This window comes from Natator depressus, chromosome 8 (assembly GCF_965152275.1).
Source record: "Natator depressus isolate rNatDep1 chromosome 8, rNatDep2.hap1, whole genome shotgun sequence".
NCBI lineage: Eukaryota > Metazoa > Chordata > Testudines > Cheloniidae > Natator > Natator depressus.
Genome location: NC_134241.1, coordinates 46,339,947 through 46,362,693, shown reverse-complemented (window position 1 = coordinate 46,362,693; position 22,747 = coordinate 46,339,947). Strand labels below are relative to the sequence as shown.

At 42.6% G+C, this 22,747-nt stretch overlaps 1 protein-coding gene across 2 annotated transcripts in view; it reads right to left on the bottom strand.

Moving 5' to 3' along the window:
* KIFAP3 (kinesin associated protein 3) overlaps positions 1–22,747 on the bottom strand; it is a 126,052-nt gene that overhangs the window by 72,033 nt on the left and 31,272 nt on the right. For both annotated transcript variants that reach the window (XM_074960930.1, XM_074960929.1), the window contains exon 11: positions 4,440–4,540. In XM_074960930.1, the coding sequence (XP_074817031.1) occupies positions 4,440–4,540 (101 nt within the window). The remainder of the gene's footprint in view (positions 1–4,439; positions 4,541–22,747) is intronic.

Genomic DNA, 22,747 nt, shown 5'->3' with positions numbered 1-22,747 from the left:
CATGGCTTACATATCAACCCTAATTTTGTCTATTCTAAGTCTGCCTTAATTTTTTACAAACAGCAAATCCAATATATAAACAACATCCAAACGTCAGTTATTTCTCAGTCTTCACTTTTCACACCATGCTGTAGATTTGGTTCAGTTACTGACTCACAAGGTAGACCACCCCTACTGCAGCACCAGCCCCAGTTCTGCACACTCCCATGCAAGCACTGACGAAGCCAGACTACTTAGCTTGCAAGACCTATCAGAATCACAATGTAAGGTAGCATGGGCACAAGGCTGGGTAAAACAAATGCACTTAAAAAGAGAACAGATACAGGGGTAGGGGCAGGGAGAAAGAACTGAACTGTAACTGTCAAAGTAGTTGCACTCTTGCCCCCTAGTGGTAACACCTTGGAATGATTAAGTACAAGATGAGTGGGTATCTACCAAAAAATATATTCAGAGAAAGGACAATTAGGAGGCATCAGCACTGCAGGTAAATCCTCCACAGAAAATCTGCTGGAGGGAGTTATCTGGCAATAGATAAATACACTATCAAGTTGTCATTCCAAAGAGGCTTCCAAATTAACACACACACATTTGGGTCACAATATTGATTAATTTGTGTTCTTGTTCATATATAAGGGCTGTCAATTAACTGCTCTAATAAATTTGTTAGTCTCTAAGGTGCCACAAGTACTTCTGTTCTTTTTGCAGATACAGACTAACACAGCTGCTACTCTGAAACCGATTAATTGCAGTTAACTCACACGATTAACTCAAAAAATTAATCACGATTAATCCAGTTTTAAATCGCTCTGTTAAACAATAGAATATTAAATATTTTTGGATGTTTTTCTATATTGTATTATGTTTTCAAATATATTGATTTCAATTACAACACAGAATGAATGTTCATTCTGTGTTGTAATTGAAATCAATATATTTGAAAATGTAGAAAAACATCCAAAAATATTTAATACTCTCTCTCTAAAAATAAAAAAGTATCTTTTAGGGCTTTCACAAGGTGATGTAAAAGCTATTGCCGATTTCCTCCTTTTCTTAAGTAAAGGTTAATCAGATTTCCCTGATTTCAAGAACTTCTAAGAAGATCTTTAGTTTATTAAATCTATGGCCCTGATACAAACATGAATTAACCAGCAAAGTCCTATAGAAAGTTCAGCAAGTAGGGGATGCGACCTTTCAGAAATTACGCTCCAGAACTCTCATTTTAAAATCCCTTCAAATTATTTATATATATTTTAAAACAAACATATTCTATGCTCACTGAATGCAAAAATCTATGGAAATTAAATGTTGAACGTAGTGGGGTCAGATTGTCATTACTGAGCTACTTCTCTGTAAAAAGAAATAAATATACTCCAATTTCAATTAAACCAGTTCAAATTTTAAAATAATAGTTTTGTATGAACTCCATGTTTCCCATTATGTCTTCATTTAATTTGATTGCTCCTCGTGCCACTTCAAAAGGGAGCGTAATTGCTGCCAAATAGGAAATATTAAAATTAAATTTGTTCTGCTTTTACCATGTCCATTGTCATCTTTTACTGATTTAACAGGAAGGCAGTAAAAAGGCTGCAGCATGTGCCATGAAGAGGCAGTAGTGTTCAATCAGACAAGTCCCATATTGAGTATCAGATACCACAGACCCAGGACTGAAATCACTGTGTCTAGACTCTCTGGCACCTGACTTCACTTATTTACCAATGACCAGAGGCCAACCCCCACAGCTCTGTTCACATACACCTCTGTCCAACCCCCTCCTCAACCCCAATTCAAACATCTTTGAATGATTATGCCAGAACTGCATGCCTCAGGAATCTCTTCTGACCAGTTACTCCCTAACTCTGCTGTTTGAAGTGATGCTCTGGTTTCTGAACTTCAGCAGATAATGGCGGACAGGAGCAAAGGGCGCTGTCAAGAGAGGACGTTTACCAGCATTAAACTAAAAAGAAGCTTATAGATCAAAGAGGAGCGAAGCAGGACAACCGTGGTGGAAAACATGTGGGGAACTGAGGAGATCCTTCTACACTGCTCAGTGGTAAAATATTAAATATCACCATAACATCACTGCCTAACCATGCTCTTTGATTGGCCAGGCTATTACCAATATATGCTTTTATCAGCATCTGGATGGCATTTGCACCTATTTAAACAAAACACGCATTGCTAAGGTCTAACAAGAATGAACTGTTAATACTCACTTTTAAGTGGTAATAGAATAATGCCCATTAACTCCTGAAATCCACAAGGATGCTTACCCTGGGAGAATGCAGCCCCTTTCAGATAATTTAAAATGTTCAAAGGAAAGACACAGGCAAGCAGACCTAATGGACCTGCAGACTGCAAATGTGACATAAACAAGTCCAACTCTTTGTGCAGATAGGATGCACTGGCAGCTCTGCAGAGGTGACACTCACCATGCAATGGGGGCAGGATAGGGCTGTTGTGCCCTATTTGGTCACATTCACTAGCCTCTCATATCCCGTGTCCCAGTGGGTCAGTAGAGGAGAACCTTCTATGAATGAGAATTCAACTAACTCATCAGCTAGCTTGTGCTGTGATCTTCTAGAGCTTGACTGGGGTGAAAGGGAGCGCATTTTTTTAGTGAATGGGGGACTACATGGGAAGGAGAAGTGTATTCCGCCACCTGAGATGTGCACCAATAGCCCACCAGTACACACCCTGATGTGGCCTACTGCTAAGAGAGTATGGTTGGCACCTTCATTTTACATTAAAACAATCTGAGGGAGGGGGAGGGTGACCAGATGTCCCAATTTTATAGGGACAATCCCAATATTAGGCGCCTGTATAAGAGAAAGCCCCAATTACCCCACAGCCCCATCCCGATTTTTCACACTTTCTATCTAGTCACCCGGGGGAGGGGGAGGGAGGGGCAGCATTTTGAGGGACAAAGAGGGGAGGGGGGTCACTTTAAAATGTTCATTTCTCCCCTCCTCTCCCAACCTCTCCCCCTTATAATTAGCTCTTCCCACCAGCTGCAGGTGTACACATGTTCATCACAAAGGACCAACTGGCAAATCACAGCGTGGCTTTGGATGAACAGGGTCTTCAGCCATAGTCTAGTTTAGGATTTAATGAGCACGGTAACTGTTCATCATGGTCACAGATAGCCTTAAAGTTTTTCTAGGCTTTATGAGCCAGATATAAAGAACAATGAAATTAATGGGAGTCTATTTACTTCCATGGGTTTTGGAACAAGGTTTACAGGCACAACTTTGAGCAGCCAATACCTATCAGAACAAGCATGTTAGTTAAACATTATTGAAATTTCCATGGTTCTTTATATTTGGCACTAGGGGCTTTTAAACCATGCCCATATTTTCCAAAATCACATCATAACTGAGCCCTATAGTGCAAAACAAAGCCTCTGGTTTTGGTGGGAGACAATTCAAAAGTAGTGGGTTCTCTGTATCATTTGGGCTTCTTAGCATACAACTTCATCCTGTGGCAAACAATCTGCAGGATGTTTACAAGAGTATTTTGCAACATACACTTGCTATTCCCATCAGATCCTCCTTCTTCCCCCCGACTTGGAAGAACATTACAACTTTTGCCATGAAATACTGACAAAAAATGTTCTGAAAACTTTCCATTGCAACTTCCCATCGCGGATATGCTTGATGTTAAAAAGATGTTTGGCAGGAAAGAGAACAGAGTGGTGCAATTCTAAAAAAAGCAACCAGAAAGCTTTTTACACTTATGAGATGTATCCTCAACTCTAACCTTAAATCAGAACCCTGAGAAACTGAATCATACAGTTGTTTAAAAGATCCAGGTCTTTTTCTCTTTAATGAAATTTTGTTTGTTTATTCCCTACAGACAGAGAGAGGCACCAAACAATCCTTAATCCAGAAGGTAAGTAAAAGGTATTTCTTTCCCAACTCCACAGTTTTCATGTGTCCTTTATTTAGTGGGACTGTAGTCAGAGCAGAGATAGTCCGTGCAGTGATGTAACATTTGCTTGGCTGGTTTCCAGCTCATATTCTGTAACACTGCAGACAATGATGTTCTGATACTCAAAATGAGTATCTTCTGAAACTGCAAAAAGCAAAGCTCTCCAGGACATATACAGTAATTATATAGGGAACCAATTGTCATTTCCCTTTAACATGGCTAATCTTCTATTGGTATTTTCTGATTGCCTATACCCTTGTCAATAAGCTGATGTGCCTTATTTGCCAGCAGCACTGACAGACAAAGTTGGTCACCTATTCCTTCCGAGGAGGGCTGCTTAACGGTAGTCTGAATGGTTAAGCTGCCGTATTAATAGAGGCTCATAGTTATTTGACTGGGAAGAAACATTGTTGTTCCCATTATCACCTGAAGGTGTCACTGTGACCTCTGCTACCAGGAAGGCGACAAATGGTATGTTTGTGGTGGAATGCGTCTAGAAGGAAAACACATACCTGTGGTATACAGTCTGTGTACGCAAACATCGATTTAAAGCGGTCGTCCATGCTTATGTGATACAGAACACACATTGCTACCTGTCTGTAGCTTTCATTTGCTAGGGAGAATAAAAAACACAACATGAATTTATGTGTTAACTAAAATCCTCAACACTGTAGTTACTGTACATTCCTATTTCTCCACTAGAGTCTAATTCTTTAATTAAGATTACCATGATAACACTTTTTAAATTCTCTGTTGCTTTAACAAGATTCTTTATTAACGTGTATGTGACACATTAGTATTAGTGAAGGATGCTGGACTGACAGCCCCTCAGGACCAGTCTCTTCTATTTATCCACACATCATACACAGCATAGGCAGTGGCAGTACCAGTTTCCTGCACAGTGTAATTTGGGAATGTATGTTCATCCCTACTATGCAGGGATCCACCTTCTATGATTGAAAGGGGAGTTCAGTCTCAGTGGCCCATCCAAACCTTCTCTCTGCCGAGAATGTCGGCAAAGGAACAAATTAAGGCCAACTAGGCTGTTGATGTGGATGCCAAGCTGAGACAACTAACTTTTTCCACATACATAATACTATCAGAGAGTTTTCTATCAGCATTGAAAATAAAAGAATGTAACAGATGAACAATTGCAGTAAAACTGGTAATATAAAGGTAAGATATTCTGGTGTTCCAGTGTCATTTAAGCATTTGCAAGGGGCAGGAAGGCAACTGAACACAGGTTAGATAAACAACACAAAAGCCGTATAGAACACATTATAAAGAAAAGAAAATTGAGTGTTTTTGGATTGACAGGTGTGACATTTTGGAGATCACCCAGACCAATGAGGGGTTCTGTCACTGCCGGCCTTGTAGATTTCACTGCCTTAACGCTGTGCTGCTATGGCTCAGAGCTCTGACACCAGTAGCCAACCTACAAGCATAAATGTTTCACCCTGGCTTGCACAGGCCTAGTTACTCCTTGCAGGATCACCTCAAGATCCCTTTCAGCTCCCGAGTCTGCCCAAGTTCTTAACTAACAGACACTTGGATTGTTCCCATCTGATTCACCACCCCTGAAGGGGTGAAACCAGCTCCCAATCACCAGTTCACTTTGAGGGACACACTCCAGATGGTTTGCACACTAGGGATAGCCTTCATTTCATACCCCTTCCCTTTTAACAAGGTTTGCAGAGTTTTCTTCCTTTCTTCCAGACTACGTTAATTCATGGTTACACAGCACAGGGAAAATTCCCTTCTTTCTTAGGGGTTCAAGACGGGGTTTCTTTTCAGTTTCAACGACTTTCCATGTAGCAGTCCATGATTGTTCTTCCCTGGGTTGTAGGACGCTTGGTGCTTGGAGTTAGTTTCATGTAAACAACTACCCTGGGAGGTGCCCCTCCCTGCCAGATTGCTTCCCCACACTGCTGTGAGATAATGCTGTTGGTGCACTCGTGTTGCAATTACAATGTTCTACACACATACACATGCATATATTCATAACCACAACCTCTATCCAGATCTCCTAGTGACCATGAAGTTCAGAACATTACAAGCTTTCCTAAAAGACTTTACTTGGCATATCTTTATACACAAACAACATTGTATATAACCCGCTGATTCAATTGCTTATTCTTTGGGGTTCAGACCCCCCCTTCTTCCCTTGGACTCTCTGGACCCTGATTGTCACAAGTGTAATATTGGTGATAGGTGGTATTAGTGCATTTATCTGAACATGCCTATGGATTGAATCAGGATATATAGCAGCCACCATTATGAAGTCAGCATTTGGCTGCAATTACCACACAAGGTTATTTGAAATGCCACAATTCCCCCTATATTTAGGGCAGGAAATAGAAGTGGTACCTATGCGATACCTTGGCAACGTGTTGATGCTCTAAGACAACCATCATAGTTAAACTCCTCCCACTAAGTGTCATTATGAGGGACCTAGGTCTCCTCTATCAGATCAGAATGATTAATTTTTAAAAATAACATGAAACCCTGTCAGTGGTTGCTTTAACAAACTCACCATTTGCAAAGAGACATTGTGTTCTTTCCTCTGCTAAGCAAAAGGGGAAATTGATCCCTCAGCTACGATTGGGAGATAATTTAGCAACAGCTGTCTTACCTTGCAACCTCTGGCCCACTTTAGAAATAGTACTTTTCTATAGTAACTGTGGAAAGAATCATGCCCAACTGACTAATGGTAAGATAACACAATGAATATCCTGCAGTTGCGAAGATTTTTAAGCAAACATGGCAATTTCTTTTCATTTTTTATTTTTCCTCTAGTAGAGACAATACATATCTCACCAGCCCATTTCAATGGAGTGAAATTGTAAAGCCAACTACAATATGAAAGGTGCAGGGCCAAACTGCTATAGATACAGCTAGAGGCTTTAAAAAGAGTGAGTCATGCCCTCAAGTCTTAGGGGGTCGGAATAAGGAGTTGTTTCCACTGCTCTCAGAACTTCCTTCCCCATGTCAGCTTAGGAGTCGGATGCCTGACTTGTGTCTTGCTGGCCAACACAGGAACCTCCAAGAGAAGCAGAGGTGGATGATCCGCTAAACAATAGTAACAAAATAATGAACTAGACTAAAATTGGGCCAGATTCTCAGCTGATGGAAACTGGCATCACTCCACAGAAGTCACTCAATGGGAACTATACTGGTTACACCAGCCAAGGATCTGGCACAATTATGTTTAACAAACACGACAAAGCTTTTCATTCTTGTAAACAACCTTTACCTCTAGTAATCGAAATTATTAGCTGGAACAAACAGCCAGTTAAATCTTTCCTTTGAATTTCAAGTGCTATTAAGATAGTTGCAGCTTATTTCTAGACCAGTGATTTTCAACTGGGGGTCCGCAGACTATGTCTAAGGGGTTCAAGAAAGGTTGTCGGTTCCACAGAACAGTGGTTTTCAACTTGTGATCCACAGACCAGAGGGTCCGCAGACTATGTCTAAGAATTCCAAAGGGGTCCGCACCTCCATCTGAAATTTTTTAGGCGTCCACAAATGAAAATAGGTTGAAAAAAATCACTTTTCTAGACCAGTGGTTCCAAACTTGTTCCGCCGCTTGTGCAGGGAAAGCCCCTGGCGGGTGGGCCGGTTTGTTTACCTGCTGCATCTGCAGGTTCGGCCGATCGCGGCTCCCACTGGCCGCAGTTCGCTGCTCCAGGCCAATGGGAGCTGCTGGAAGCGGGGCGGGCTGAGGGACATACTGACCGCCACTGCAACTTGAGACCATTACTCCTTGTTCTGTCATCTGTTACCACTGAGAACAGTCTAGATCCATCCCCTTTGGAACCCCCTTTCAGGTAGTTGAAAGCAGCTATCAAATCCCCCCTCATTCTGACCGCCACTTCCAGCAGCTCCCATTGGCCTGGAGCAGCGAACTGCAGCCAGTGGGAGCCGCGATCAGCCGAACCTGTGGAGGCGGCAGGTAAACAAACCGGCCCACCCGCCAGGGGCTTTCCCTGCACAAGCGGCGGAACAAGTTTAGGAACCACTGTTCTAGACAATAGAATATAGAGGTCTTGTGTTCTTTTGGAAACACTAGCGCCGCTTATGCCCAGGTCACTGGACAACTCACTCCCCCGGTTTCCACAGTTATTCACTCCCTTTCCAGACTCCTATTACAGAGACAGTAGAATGTGAAGGCAAAGGGTTTCTTGTGACTCTCAACACAGCTGGATTTACACAAACAAGCATCTGTGGCGCAGAGTTTCATACCATGCCTATAGAGCACCTCAAGCAACATGTTGAATGATATTTCCAACATGTCCAAAAATTCAAAATGGATCCACCTATTCAACTTTAGTAGAAAGCGTCTAAGGTGCTACAGTAATGCCTACTGCACCTGACACAGAAAAGTTCTAAAGACGCACGGAGGTGGCAGCACTACACATATGCAAGCAGCATGAAATTAACAATGGTTGAAGACAAAGGAGAATTAAAGAGGAACCAATGCAACAAAACAAAGTTTACAGAATCCAGAATTCCAGGCTTATTAAGTATCTAGACATTGGGGGAGGGGGGAAGAAACCAAAAGCTAACCACTACCATCTTACATTCTATGGCTACTTTAACCTCTGCACTCACCAGTATTAGGAATTATCTTGGGGTTGGGATGGAAGGTTTCTGGGAGCAGGACTTACTGTCTCTTTAATACTTTAATCCTTTGTATTTTCTTAATGCAAAAACCCTCATACATCATTATTGCTGCATGGTTAAACCTTCACTCTGTCCCTCTTGTGCACATCCATTTCAACACAATCTTTGATAATTACATACAATTTCTCAAATACTGGAATATAATGGGGTATGATTTTTTTCTACATCCTTATGTACAGTATGTAACCATGTCATTAAAGACTATTATAATACACATGCACAAAGGGCTGGAACTACATGGTGCAACCACAGTGCAACCGTAGTGCTGTGTGGCCATAATTTTTTGTATTTAATTTACTAGGTTCTCTTTTAAATTTCTTTTATTTGCCTATATTTGTAAAGAAGGGACAGAAAAAAATGAAGGAAAGAATTTCAGTCTCCACAGCTTCAAAGCTCTGCTGGTTTGCCGAAAGTTTCCCAGAGGTCCATCACAAACACTTTGAGTGCAGCCCAGTAGGAAGAAACAGAACCATTGACCACCTTACCACTGACCACTATTGGTTCCCAGGCAAAATAGCAGCAGGTCAAGAATCAAAGGGTTGAATGCTGCAGGAAAGAGGCTGAGGAAGAATGTTTTGACTGGAAGAGGTCATCCATCAACACAGCTGGCACAGTTTCAGTACCACACTCTGATCCAATGCTTTATTAGGTGGGCTCTGTGATGCTGGCAAACCAGTTCAGGTTAGGATCAACAGGCCAAGTAACCTGGGTATGAACCTTAAAGGCTTGAGAAGAGGCACTGCAACTGTAATCAGGACAATTCACTTGTGTGTGGGTATCAAAGAGATGTTAAAAGGGATTAATAGATTAGGCTAATTCATTTGTGTTGAAAAGAAATCAAGGAAGATGCTGTGTTTATGTTTATGTCTGTCTATATCTTGTAACTAATTACCTTTACATTAAATATGTAACTATAGTCAATTGTTATTAGATCAAAAGCCTGTATTTAGTGTTTGGTCGTATATTCACAAGATGTGTATATACTGCATGAATCAAAATGAATATTCCCTATATTTTCTTCAACTTATCTATCCCTGTTATAATGAATAACCGGGAACTGCCTTGTATAAATCAGAGTAGCTGGATTACCTGTGTATCATAGAATCATAGAATATCAAGGTTGGAAGAGACTTCAGGAGATCATCTAGTCCAACCCCCTGCTCAAAGCAGGACCAATCCCTAACTAAATCATCCCAGCCAGGGCTTTGTCAAGCCTGACCTTAAAAACCTCAAAGGAAGGAGATTCCACCATCTCCCTAGGTAACCCATTCCAGTGCTTTACCACCCTCCTAGTGAAAAAGTTTTTCCTAATATCCAACCTAAACCTCCCCCACTGCAACTTGAGACCATTACTCCTTGTTCTGTCATCTGTTACCACTGAGAACAGTCTAGATCCATCCCCTTTGGAACCCCCTTTCAGGTAGTTGAAAGCAGCTATCAAATCCCCCCTCATTCTTCTCTTCTGCAGACTAAATAAGCCCAGTTCCTCAGCCTCTCCTCATAAGTCATGTGTTCCAGCCCCCTAATCATTTTTGTTGCCATCCGTTGGACTCTTTCCAATTTTTCCACATCCCTTCTTGTAGTGTGGGACCCAAAACTGGACACAGTACTCCAGAGGGGGGAGGGATAGCTCAGTGATTTGAGCATTGGCCTGCTAAACCCAGGGTTCTGAGTTCAATCCTTTAGGGGGCCATTTAGGGAACTGAGGCAAAAATTGGGGATTGGTCCTGCTTTGAGCAGTGGGTTGGACTAGATGACCTCCTGAGGTCCCTTCCAACTCTGATATTCTATGAATCTATGAAAGATGAGGCCTCACCAATGCCGAATAGTGTGGAATGATCACGTCCCTTGATCTGCTGGCAATGCTCCTACTTATGCAACTCAAAATGCCGTTAGCCTTCTTGGCAACAAGGGCACACTGTTGACTCATATCCAGCTTCTCGTCCACTGCAATCCCTAGGTCCTTTTCTGCAGAACTGCATATGCATAGTGTCACGGAGTCCCTGGGCGATGCTCTGGAACTGCTCCCCACGAAGCCAGTCAGGACTCTGGGGCAGTTTCCTCTCTGTGAGCAGCCTGTCTTCAGGACACAAAGCTCACACAGCTTCCATCTTCCTGGGTCTGACCTCGGAGCATTCAGCATCCTCTGCCCCTCCGTGCGCTTCCCCACAGCGAGTCCACCCAGGCGTGGCTCCTGGGGAAGCCAGAGGGTCCTGCACCCCAACTTCGCAGTCAGACGTGACTCTCAGCCAGCCAGTAAAACAGAAGGTTTATTAGACAACAGGAACATGGCCTAAAACGGAGCTTGCACGTGCAGAGAACAGGACCCCTCCACTGGGTCCATTTTGGGGGACAGTGAGCCAGACAACCACGTCTGCCCTTCACTCCATGTCCCAGCCAGCACCAAACTGAAACTCCCTCCAGCCCCTCCTCCGGGCTTTGTTCCTTTCCCGGGCCAGGAGGTCACCTGATTCCTTTGTTCTCCAACCCTTTGGCTCTCACCTTGCAGGGGGGAAGGGCCCAGGCCATCAGTTGCCAGGAAACAGGGTGTCGGCCATCCTCTGTGTCCAGACTCCTGCACACACCTGCCCTCTAGGGCTCTGCAATGATCATACACCCTTACCCCACCACCGAGATACTTAAGAACTGCATAGGGGAAACTGAGGCACCCCCACACTATTCAGAGGAAACATTAAGAACAGTCCCACTTCGTCACACATAGGAAGTAGAATGTTACCCTCAAAGGGTGGGTTACTGTGGACTTAAAGAGGAATCTTTGGGTATGTGCTGTGCTCGAAACACTTGGCAGCCTGTTTCAACTATAAAAGAAAAACTTCGGGCATGATCCTGACATCTCTGATCTGTTGAATTTTAAAAAGGGAAAGTTTGAGCCACTGGATGGAGATCCCCAAGTAATTACTTGGGATGCCCCAAAAGATTCATGGAAAGACTAACAGACTCTACATCCAGGCTACCATTTGGGCTCTAATCTTTTGGATGTACCGGATAGATTTATTGCAAACTAGCAGAAGTTAACATCACTGCAGTCATCCTGATCTACAGACTCTGAAATCGACTGTAATGTAATATGATTCACTTTTCTTTTTTTATTAATAAATCTTTAGTTAATTTACTAAAGATTGGCTGCAGCATGGAATTTGTGAGATTCTGAAGTATATTTTGATCTGAGGTATGTGGCCAGCTCCGTGGAATTGGAAGAACCTAATATGTGATTTTTGGATCATTTATCACAGAAGTACAGTTTTTCTGAGTGGTAAACCAGGGTCGGATTGCCAAAGGAGAGACACTTTGTGATTCCATGGTAAACTGGTGTAGCAATACAGGAATACTCATTTGTTCCTGATTCGGTTAAATCTAATTGTAGAATATACTACCAGTGTGGGTGTATCTGCCCTGTTTTCTGTCAGTCTGTCCTGACTTTGGCATTCTCAGCTGTGACCCACTCTAGGCCATCATTTCTCAAATGCAGCCACCGTGGCAGCACGTGGCCACCAGGGGCTTTTCTTGCATCCACAGCCTCCTCGGCTGTGATGGGGGGGGGGGGGGGGAGGGGAGTGGCAAAGTAGCGGCCCCTCCCTGTTGCTCCTGGATGCACCGCCTTGGTATTGGTTGCTGGGGCTGCCAGTAGGGGTTGGACCCTGCCCCCCTCTGGAGACACCTGTGGCACAACGCTGGAGGAGCGGGCAGCCAGTGAGTTCACCACCTTGCCAGGGGCAGTGGGGCTTAGGCTTTGGGCTTCAGCCCTGGGGAGGCAGGGTGGCAGACTCTGGCCATGGGGCTTCAGGCTCCAGTCCTGGGCTCCGGCTGTGAGGCAGCAGGCCCCAGGCTCCATCTCTAGGCCCCGTCCATGCGGCTTCAGGATCTGGACATAGGCCTTCAGGCTCCAGCCCACAAGTATTTTAGGAAAAAATATAAGCGCGGGCATCAGCAAGAGTTGGTGGCCGCACTGAGGCCACCAAAAAATTTGTCCTGAGAACCCCTGCTCTAGGCACCATGGCAGGCTCAATCAGCATATTGGCAAATATTGGAGACAACCTTTAGCTATCTTCTTTTCCAGTGTCATTCAGGGAAAGGAGATTCAACACATCAACAGTCTGCAAGTTCAACAACATCAACACTTAGTTTTTTGAGCATTTAGCCAGACTACTGAGTTTAAAGTAGGTGGCATAATACTCTTCAGAGGAAATGTTGACAGACTGACAAGCCAGGTGCTCTCCTTGCTCAAAAGGACTTTAACTCCCTAAAAGGTATATGCAAAGATTACAAGGCCAGAAGAAAACATCTAGTCTGACCTCCTGTATGACACAGGCCAGAGAATTTCCCTCAACTAATTCCTGTTTGAAGTGTCTCTGGGGGCGGGGGGGAAGCAATGTTGATTTAAAAATCGCCAGTGAGTGATGGAGAATCCACCACAACCATTGTTAAATTATTTCTATGGTTGATTACCCTCACCACTGTTAAAAATGTATACCTTATTTATCGATCGAATTTGTCTAGCTTCAGCTTCCAGCCATCAGATCTTGTTATTCGTTTGTCCACTAGATTGAAGAGTCAATTATCAAATTTTTCCCCATGGAAGTATTTATAAACTGTGCCCCTTAACCTTCTTTTGTTAAGCTAAACAGACTGAGCGCCTTGAATCTATCGCTATAAGGCTTGTTTTCCAGTCCTTTAATCATTCTGGCATGAGTGAATGATCATTGTTTAACAAATTAATCAGAAGATACACATCTTGTGTTTTGTTCTAGTTTGAACATTGCTGAGTGAAGCCATGAGTCAATCAGAATTATTTGGAGATTCTGTTGAAGACCGACCCAGTCTCGACCCTCTCACTTTGAGCCAGGGTAAAGAACAGCTCTCTTCCTGGATGCAGAAGCCTTAAAGGAACAGGATGGGGTAACAGGATGCTATTTTTTATAACAACGCAGGGCCACACATGCAAAAGCAGGCACTGCAAAGGACTTCCCTATGACTTATTCAGTAGGCATAAATTAGTCCCCTAACTAGGAAAAGTACAAAGATTCTCTGCCAACAGTTCGCATATAAAAAGTCACCAATGTTTTGGCAATGTGCCAAAGTAGTGCCCTGCAAAGACTGGTAGTTTTGAGAATCAGGCACTTAATGACTGAAGGTAGATTAGCCAAATTGACTAAAGCAGTCAAGGCACCCATGGAAAAATAATGGCCTAGTCATTATGGATTCCTTTGGTATTTATGGTAATAAACATGAATCATGATGAACTCATTGGATATTAAATGTGGAGGTCATAAGTACTTAGATAGGATTTCCACAAGAATTTAACAGTAATTAACCAAATCATTATTTGAAAGTGTTATTGAATTATGCTTAGTACTTATACAACCATTCCAGAGAAATTGGTCATTCCCAGCTGAGGGTAGTTAATGCCTTAACAAACCAGTCATTAACTGCCGTAACTGATTTTGTGGGAATTATTGCTGTTATAAAATACACTCAACAGTTTACAGAAACAATACTTTTCTTCTTGTTTTTTTTCTTTCTTTTTTTTTTTTTTTTTAATTTGCAGCTGTAGTTCAGCTGCAGCAGCTGGGATGGAAAAATATCAGGTCCCTTGGGCTGTTTTCACAACTAGTTTTCTGCAAATTAGAGGGGTGGGTTCTGAGTTCCAAACGGTTTCAGATTTTCAGTCTTTGGATGTTAAGAAGGCATGTGCTGGTAACTATGACCAAAGCCTGAATTCCTTACGTAGGTCTTACTAAGACCACATACCCCTGGGCTTTAGTGGCAAGTGTACCTACGTAAGGACCAAGGAAAAACTATGCAATAATTTTCAGGATCTGACTTTTTATTTTGGACAAGTTTGTGATTTTAAGGGCTTGTCTATGTGGTGAGACAGTGTGTGGCAAGCGGGGGTGTGAAGCTACAGCACTTTAGCTAGCCTTGCAGACCACCTGCAGTGCCTCACAAGTACCATAGTCCACTCTGATGTTCTCCCCTTTGGAAGTGACTTTTGAAGCAGTCCGAGTGGACTATGGAACTTCTAGCATGCTGTAGATTCACACCCTGGCTTGCTGCACCTTAACTCCCTTTGTAGACAAGCCCTAACACTAAAGTTCTCTATTAGCCCCACAGTCAAGAAAAAATAGCACTAGTTCAGGACAGATCTGGACATTTGAATTTCAAGAGCAGAATCAGCCCTGAACAATGCTGCAGTAACACACAGCAAGAATACAAGTTATGGACTACATTATCCAAATGGAATGGCATAACAGGAATTCAAGTTAGTCTCTAATGGAATCACCAACATCACCTCTTTAAGTGTGAAATATATTTAACACAACCCATGTGGAAAACATTAAATACACTTCACTGAAAAATGAGCAATTCAAAGGAAGCCTCTGTACACATATTAACTAGCACAGCAATTCTACATTTCAGCATCAAGCACAAACTTACAGTAAATTTAATGTAAGTTTTGGTAAATATTAAGTAAATTAAAACAAGGATTCTAGTATGGTAAGAATTTCAAGAAGCTGGCCTTGGCCTTCTTATATACATATCTTGCAGTGCTGAATCAGGAAACCAGTTTATTAGATTACAACTGTTCTTCCATTAAGAAGCCCACACCATAATCAGCAGTGATCCTAAGAAACTATTACAGTTAAAAGGGCTAGAAAAAATAGTGAAAAAGCTAAAGGAAAATTACATTATTGTACCAAATCTGAGACCATTGGACCACGTTATTCAGTGTATGGCTTAAATCCTATTCACTTTATCTACATATGGCAAAGATCAACCTTGTAGGACACAACTTAACTAATCAAAAGAATCCACAAAAGGGTTTGCAAACCTGTTCCTTTTGTAAAGACCACTGTGTAAATACATTAAGTTGTTTATGAATTACTAAGCATTAATAATAAATCACTAGCTCTAATGTAGTACTTCTCTTTATATCTCAAAGTGCTCTGCAAAGGAGGTCAGTATCATTATCCTCAATTTACAGATGGAGAAACTGAGGTACAGAGAGGGAAGTGACTTGCTCAAGATCACCCAACAGGCCAGATCCAGACCAGGAAGCAAACAGGAACTGCGAAACTAACTATTGTTACTTACAAGAAATTTTGTAAGTTAAAAACTATTTGTCTTTTTAGCGTAGCCCAGGCTAAAGAAAGCCCCAGCCCTGACATGGGTGGAGGAACATTGTGCAAATCTAAGCATGCAGCAAAGTGTGAGAATTCGGTATTTTATCTACTTTCCTCCTTTCCTGTTATCCAGACACAAAGGTCAAAATAACAAATTACTAGGGGTTTATAGTATCTCATTTCCTGTTTCCAGGATCTATTACCTGTAAGTACTTTAACACTAACATACATACTACATTACTCACTATAAAAGAGTTACATAGATTAGTTATTACACAATATAATTAAAACACAAACTCTAAAAAGTGCATTATATAAACCCACTACCATATCACCACCACATTTCACAACATCAAAATATAATTCTGAAATGCCTAAAAATATCCTTCTACTCCAGCAACTCATCCTATTAGGAGAAATTTTACAGGCCTCTGACATAACTTAATGCTCCTTGGAACCACATTTCCTGGACTTCAATGGGAGCAGGAGCAGGCACAAAGCTTTCTATGGCACCTGGCTTTCAAGGTACACAAGAGGGAAATTCTGTTACTGAACTTCTAGGTTCCACATGAACAAGGCATTAAAAACTCCCCTGCTCAATTCCTGAGTACAGCAGCTTGAGGGCATAAAGAGATCATAGAAATGTAGGGCTGGAAGGGACCTCGATAGGTCACCTAGTACAGTGGTTCTCAACCTTTCTAGAACTACTGTACCCCTTTCAAGAGTCTGATTTGTCTTGCGTACCCCCAAGTTTCACCTCGCTTAAAAACTACTTGCTTACAAAATCAGACACAAAAATACAAAAGTGCAACAGCACACTATTACTGAAAAATTGCTTACTCTCTCATCTTTACCATATAATTATAAAATAAATCAACTGGAATATAAATACTGTACTTACATTTAAGTGTATAGTATATAGAGCAGTATAAACAAGTCATTGTATGAAATTTTAGTTTGCACTGACTTCACTAGTGCCAAAAATGTAACCTATTATAAAATTAGGCAAATATGTAGATGAGTTGAAGTATCCCCTGGAAGACCTCTGCATACCCTCAGGGGTACGCGCACTCATGGTTGAGAACCACTAACCTACTCCCGTTCCCTGCACTGAGGCAGGACTAAGCATTATCTAGACTAGTGGTGGGCAAGCTGATTGTGGGCCGTGAGACACTTTGCTTACGTTGACCATCCACAGGCATGGCCCCCCGCAGCTCCCAGTGGCTGTGGTTTGCCATTTCTGGCCAATGGGAACTGCGGGAAGCAGCAGCCAGTAGCCCACCAGTTCCCGCAGTGCCCATTGGCCGGGAACAGCAAACTGCAGCCAGCTGCCGCTTCCCACAGCTCCCATTGGCTGGGAACAGCAAACTGCGGCCGCTGGGACCTGCGGATGGTCAACGTCAGCAAAATGTCTTGCGGCCCGCAATCAGCTTACCTTGATGGGCCGCATACAGCCTGCAGGTTGCCCATCAATGATCTAGATCAGGGGTGGGCAAACTACAGACCTGGGGCCACATCCAGCCCTCCAGACGTTTTAATTAGGCCCTTGAGCGCCCGCCAGAGAGCAGGGTCAGGGGCTTGCCCTGCTCCACGCAGCTCCCGGTAGCAGTGGTATGTCCCTACTCTGGCTCCTATGTGAAGCGGCAGCCAAGGGACTCCACATGCTGCCCCCGCCCCAAGCACCGCGAACCACAGCTGATGGGAGCTGCAGGGGTGGTGCCTGTGGACAGGGCAGCGCGCAGAGCCGCCTGGCTGTGCCACCATTTAGAGCTGGAGGGTGAACATGCCGCTGCTTGTGGGAGCTGCTTGAGGTAAGCGCCACCTGAAGCCTGCACCCCTGACCCCCTCCTGCACCCCAACCCCCTTCCCCAGCCCTGATCCCTCTCTTGCTCTCCGAACTTCTTGGTCCCAGCTCGAAGCACCCTCCTGCACCCCCAACCCCTCATCACCAGCCCCACCCCAGAGCCCTCACCCACCCCCGCATCCCAACCCCCGCCCCAGCCCAGAGCCCCTTCCTGCACCCTGAACTCCTCATTTCTGACCCCACCCCTGAGCCTGCACACCCAGCCAGAGCCCTCACTCCATCCAGCATCCCAACCCCCAATTTCGTGAGCATTCATGGCCCACCACACAATTTCCATATCCAGATGTGACCCTCGGGCCAAAAAGTTTGCCCACCCCGATCTAGACCATCCCTTACAGGTATTGGTCTAACCTGTCCATAAGACCCTCCAGCGACAGAGATTCCACCACAACCCTAGGTAATTTGTTCCAGTGCCTTACTACACTTACAGTAAGGAAGTTCTTCCTAATGTCTAACCTAAATCTCCCTTGCTGAATTTAAGCCCATTACTTCTTTTTCCTGTCTTCAGCGGCTAAGGAGAACAATTTATCACCCTCCTCTTTAGTACAGCCTTTTATGTATCTGAAGACTTATGTCCTCCTCAGTCTTCTCTTCTCCAGACTAAACAAACTCAATTTTTTTAAAGCTATCCTCATGGGTCATGTTTTCTAGACTTTTAATCATTTTTGTTGCTCTCCTCCAGACTTGGTCCAATTTGTCCACATCTTTCCTGAAGTGTGGTGCCCAGAACTGCACACAGTACTCCAGCTGGCGCCTTATCAGTGCTGATTAGAGTGGAAAAATTACTTCTTGTGTCATGCTTACAACACTCCTGCTAATACATCCCAGAATGGTGGGGGTTTTTGTTGTTGTTTTTTTTGGCCACAGTATTACATTGTTGACACATATTTAGTTTGTGATCCACTACACCCTTCCAGATCCTTCTCTGCAGTACTCCTCCCCTAGGCAGTCATTTCCCATTTTGTATTTGTGCAATTGATTATTCCTTGTTAAGTGTAGTACTTTGCATTTGTCCTTATTGAATTTCATCCTATTTAATTCTGACCATTTCTCCAGTTTGTCAAGATTATTTTGAATTCTAATCTTGTCTCCAAAGCGCTTGCAACTCCTCCCAGCTTGCAATCGTCTGCAAACTTTGTAAGTGTACGTTCTCTGACATTATCCAAATTATTTATGAAGACATTGAACAGAACCGGACCCAGGATAGGTCCCTATGGGAACCCCACTCAATATGCCCTTCTAGCTTGACCATGAACCATTGATTATTCTCAGAGTATGGTTTATTTAAGAGATGGTCACATGAGACTGTATCAAAAGCCTTACTAATGTCACAATATATCACATCTACCACTTCCCCTCCTAGCCACAAGGCTTGTTACCCTGTCAAAGAAGGATATTAGGTTAGTTTTACATGATTTGTTCTTGACAAATCCATGTTGACTGTTACTTATCACCTTATCTTCTAGGTGCTTACAAAATGATTGTTTGATTATTTGCTCCATTATCTTTCTGGTACCAAAATTAAACTCACTGGTCTGTAATACCCTGGGTTGTCCTTATTCCCCTTTTTATAGATAGGTACTGTATTTGCCCTTTTCCAGTCCTCTGGGATCTTTCCCTTCCTCCATGAGTTCTCAAAGATAATCGCTAATGGCTCAGAGATCTCTTCAGCCTGTTCCTTAAATATTCTAGGATGTATTTCATCAGGCCTTCCCAACCATAAAACATCTAACTTGTCTAAGTAACTTGTTATTTCCCTATTTTAGCCTCAGATCCTACCACGTTTACATTGATGTTCACCAGGTTAGTCATCCAATCACTGTTAACCTTTTTGTTGAAAACAAAAAAGGCTTTTAAAACTTTCAGCCATTGCTGCATTTTCTGTTATTGTCTTTCCCTTCTCACTGAGTAATGGATGAACCCTATCCTTGGTCTTCCTCTTGCTTCTAATATATTTGTAAGATATTTTCTTGTTTCCCTTTATGTCCCTAGCTAGTTGAATCTCATTCTGTGCCTTCTAATTTTGTCCCTAACACACTTGGTTTGGTTTGGTATGTATATTTATTCTTTGTAACTTGGCCTAGTTTCCACTTTTTGTATGACTTGCTTGAGTTTCAGGTTGTTGACCTGAATGGATTGACCCAAAATGAAACTGCCACTGGATCTATTGGTAGCGCTTTTGGGTTTCCCAGATAAAAAGACAGGCATTCCACAAAACTAAACTGCCATCAGCTGCTACTGAATGTCAAGGTTCTCTCTGGCAATACTTTGGAGGAGGATAGAACCACCTGATAACATTGCAAGGTTACGGAGAATATGGGATTTCCTGATAATAAAAATAGGCCACCGATTATCTGGGATAGGGAGACAGTTTCTTACAGATCTAGTGATCATTTTTAGAATACAAAAAAAGCGAAGGCCCCAATCTTGCAAATGCTCCTGCATGTGAACGGTCCCATTGAAGTCACTGGGACTACACACACGCAGAAAGATAAGCATGTGCATATTTGCCGGATCGGGGCCTAAGATAAAAAAAGCAAAGACCTGGGAAATATAGAAATTATTTCACTGTAAAACTACAATTCTTTAACTTCTGTTTTATGGAATTAACAGACAACGGATATTCAACTTCTACTCTTGTATCAGCTTTTACTCCAAAAGCCAATACAGCATGGAAATATAATTTCAAATATTGAAATGATTTCTCCTTGTATCAGCTCAAATCTTTTAAAAAACACTGATAAAAAGCTAAGCCAACTGTAGAGAGACAAAGTATACCTGAGCTGCTGTGAGGAAGGAGGACACTGCAACAGCTCTTCTGCACAGGAGCGGGGAGTGTGGGGAACTCTGGAGGAGAGGTAGCAGACTTCCCCTCCTGCAGCGTTCAGATGCTCGGTGATATAGCTGTCAAATTCCCCTTTCCCCAAAGTGCCCAAAGTTCTAATGGCTGAGAGCCATCCCACACAGCCCTTTTCCAGCTCAGGATCCCCAGGCTTATCTCTCCTGTGGAACTCTTCCAGATGCTCCTTTCTGAGGTTCCCAGGAGGCCGTCTCTGCATCCAGAAGCTTCTTAAGGTCTGCTTGAGAAGAGTACCTCTCCTAAGGTACTGAGTAGCAAAGCCTCGCCTTCGGAAGAGCACCACTACTCTGTCCCTTAGGAGACTGCGCTTCTTATGCTGAGCTTACAGAGTTTGTGGCTGTACAGATTTGCCTCCTGTGAGCCTCTGAGGGTATGTCTATACTGCAATTAGACACCTGTGGCTGGCCCATGCCAGATGACTTGGGCTTGTGGGGCTGTTTAATTACCGTGTAGATGCTCTGGCAGCACAAGTTCTGGGATCCTCCCATCTCTCAGGGCCCTGGAGCCTGAGCTCCAGCCCAAGCCAGAACATCTACACTGCAGTTAAACAGTCCCTTGGCCCGAGCCCCGCAAGCCCGAGTCAGCTGGCATGGCCCAGCTGCGGGTTTTTAATTGCAGTTTAGACATATTCTCAAAGGTTAGAAGGAGCTGCAGCAAAAACTTTACTCTCTTGCAAAGATCCTGAACACCCCAGGAGATTTGTTGCTTCTCTCCTCTGACATTGTAGACATCCAAGTTTTGTCATCTTAAATTTTTGATGGCAGCATTTCATGCAACACACTCTATTCATCATCCATTGATGAACAATTTTTAATCTGTCCCTTCTGTGACATACATGAAATAGTTCAATGAAATTGTGCATTAATACAGTTTTGTAACTTCAATACTAGAGATTGGCAACTACAGATTTGAAAAATACTTGGGACTGGTCTACACTAACGCTGTAAGTCGATCTAAGTTACACTAGTTCAATTGTGTAACTTACATAACTGAAGGCGATGTAACTTAGGTTGACTTACAGAGGTGTCTACACTGCGCTATGTTGACGGGAGACCCTCTCCCATCGACATAGCTTCTGCATCTCGGGGAGGTGAAGTGCAGATATCAATGGGAGAGCGCTTTGCCATCAACTTAGCATCTCTTCAGCAGACCTGCTAAATCGACACCACTGCATCCATCACAGTGGTGCTGATTAAGCCAGTAGTATAGACATGGCCGTGGTTTCCAGCCTTTGACCATGTTAAATTAAAGGAATAAAAAAGTATCAGACAGTAGTACTTTTCAATGAAGGAAGAACAAAAAAAACGCACAATGTGAAATGAATTTCAGTCACACTTCCTTGGCAATTCTTTCTATTCACTATCAGCAAGCAGTATGATTCTGATGAACAAATATTTTATTATAAAGTCAAAGGAGTCGATCCCAGCCTCAGGTGCCTTTCATAGTGCAATGTTAATCAATTTGATACTGAAGCCTCTACACTTTGATAGCTTTATATATAATAAAATCATAGGCAAGATTTTAAAAAATTCAGTATTAAAGTTAAAAGAAAAGGAGTACTTGTGGCACCTTAGAGTCTCTAAGGTGCCACAAGTACTCCTTTTCTTTTTGCGAATACAGACTAACATGGCTGCTACTCTGAAACCAGTATTAAAGTTAGGCTTCTAAATCTATATTTTGGTGTCTAAATAAACAGCCTCATTTTAAAACATGCTGTGAACCCAATATCCTGCTGAAGTCAGCAGAAAAAGGTGGGTTCTCAGTAGACCTGAGCAAATAACTGATTTTTCAATTCAGAGGCTGAACCAAAAAAAATCTCCCTGAAAATACAGTTTAGTTCAAAATGAAACCAAATTTTTCTTTTCAATTTTTGTCACTGAATCGAAAAACGCACTTTGTTGTTTTTCACCCTTTTATTTTTTTCAATTGGCCAAATTTCAAAATGGTTTTCCATTTTGAAACACCAAAATCAAACAAGACATTTCAAAATGGTCACAACAAAGTGCTGACTTTTTTCTTTTTTTTTTTAAAATCTTTTTCTGGATGAAACTATTAATTGAATTCAACCAAATTTGCGAACAGTTTGAGCCCTGAAAAATGCATTTTTTGGCATGACTACTACTGGCTGACAAAATGTCACCCAGCTCTAGTTCTCAGTACTACTGAAAATCAGGCCATTTATTCACACACCGAAATATGGATTTAGAAGCCTAACTTTAGGCTTTTATTTTTAAAAACCTTGGCCATACTCACCACAAATGATCAAAAAAA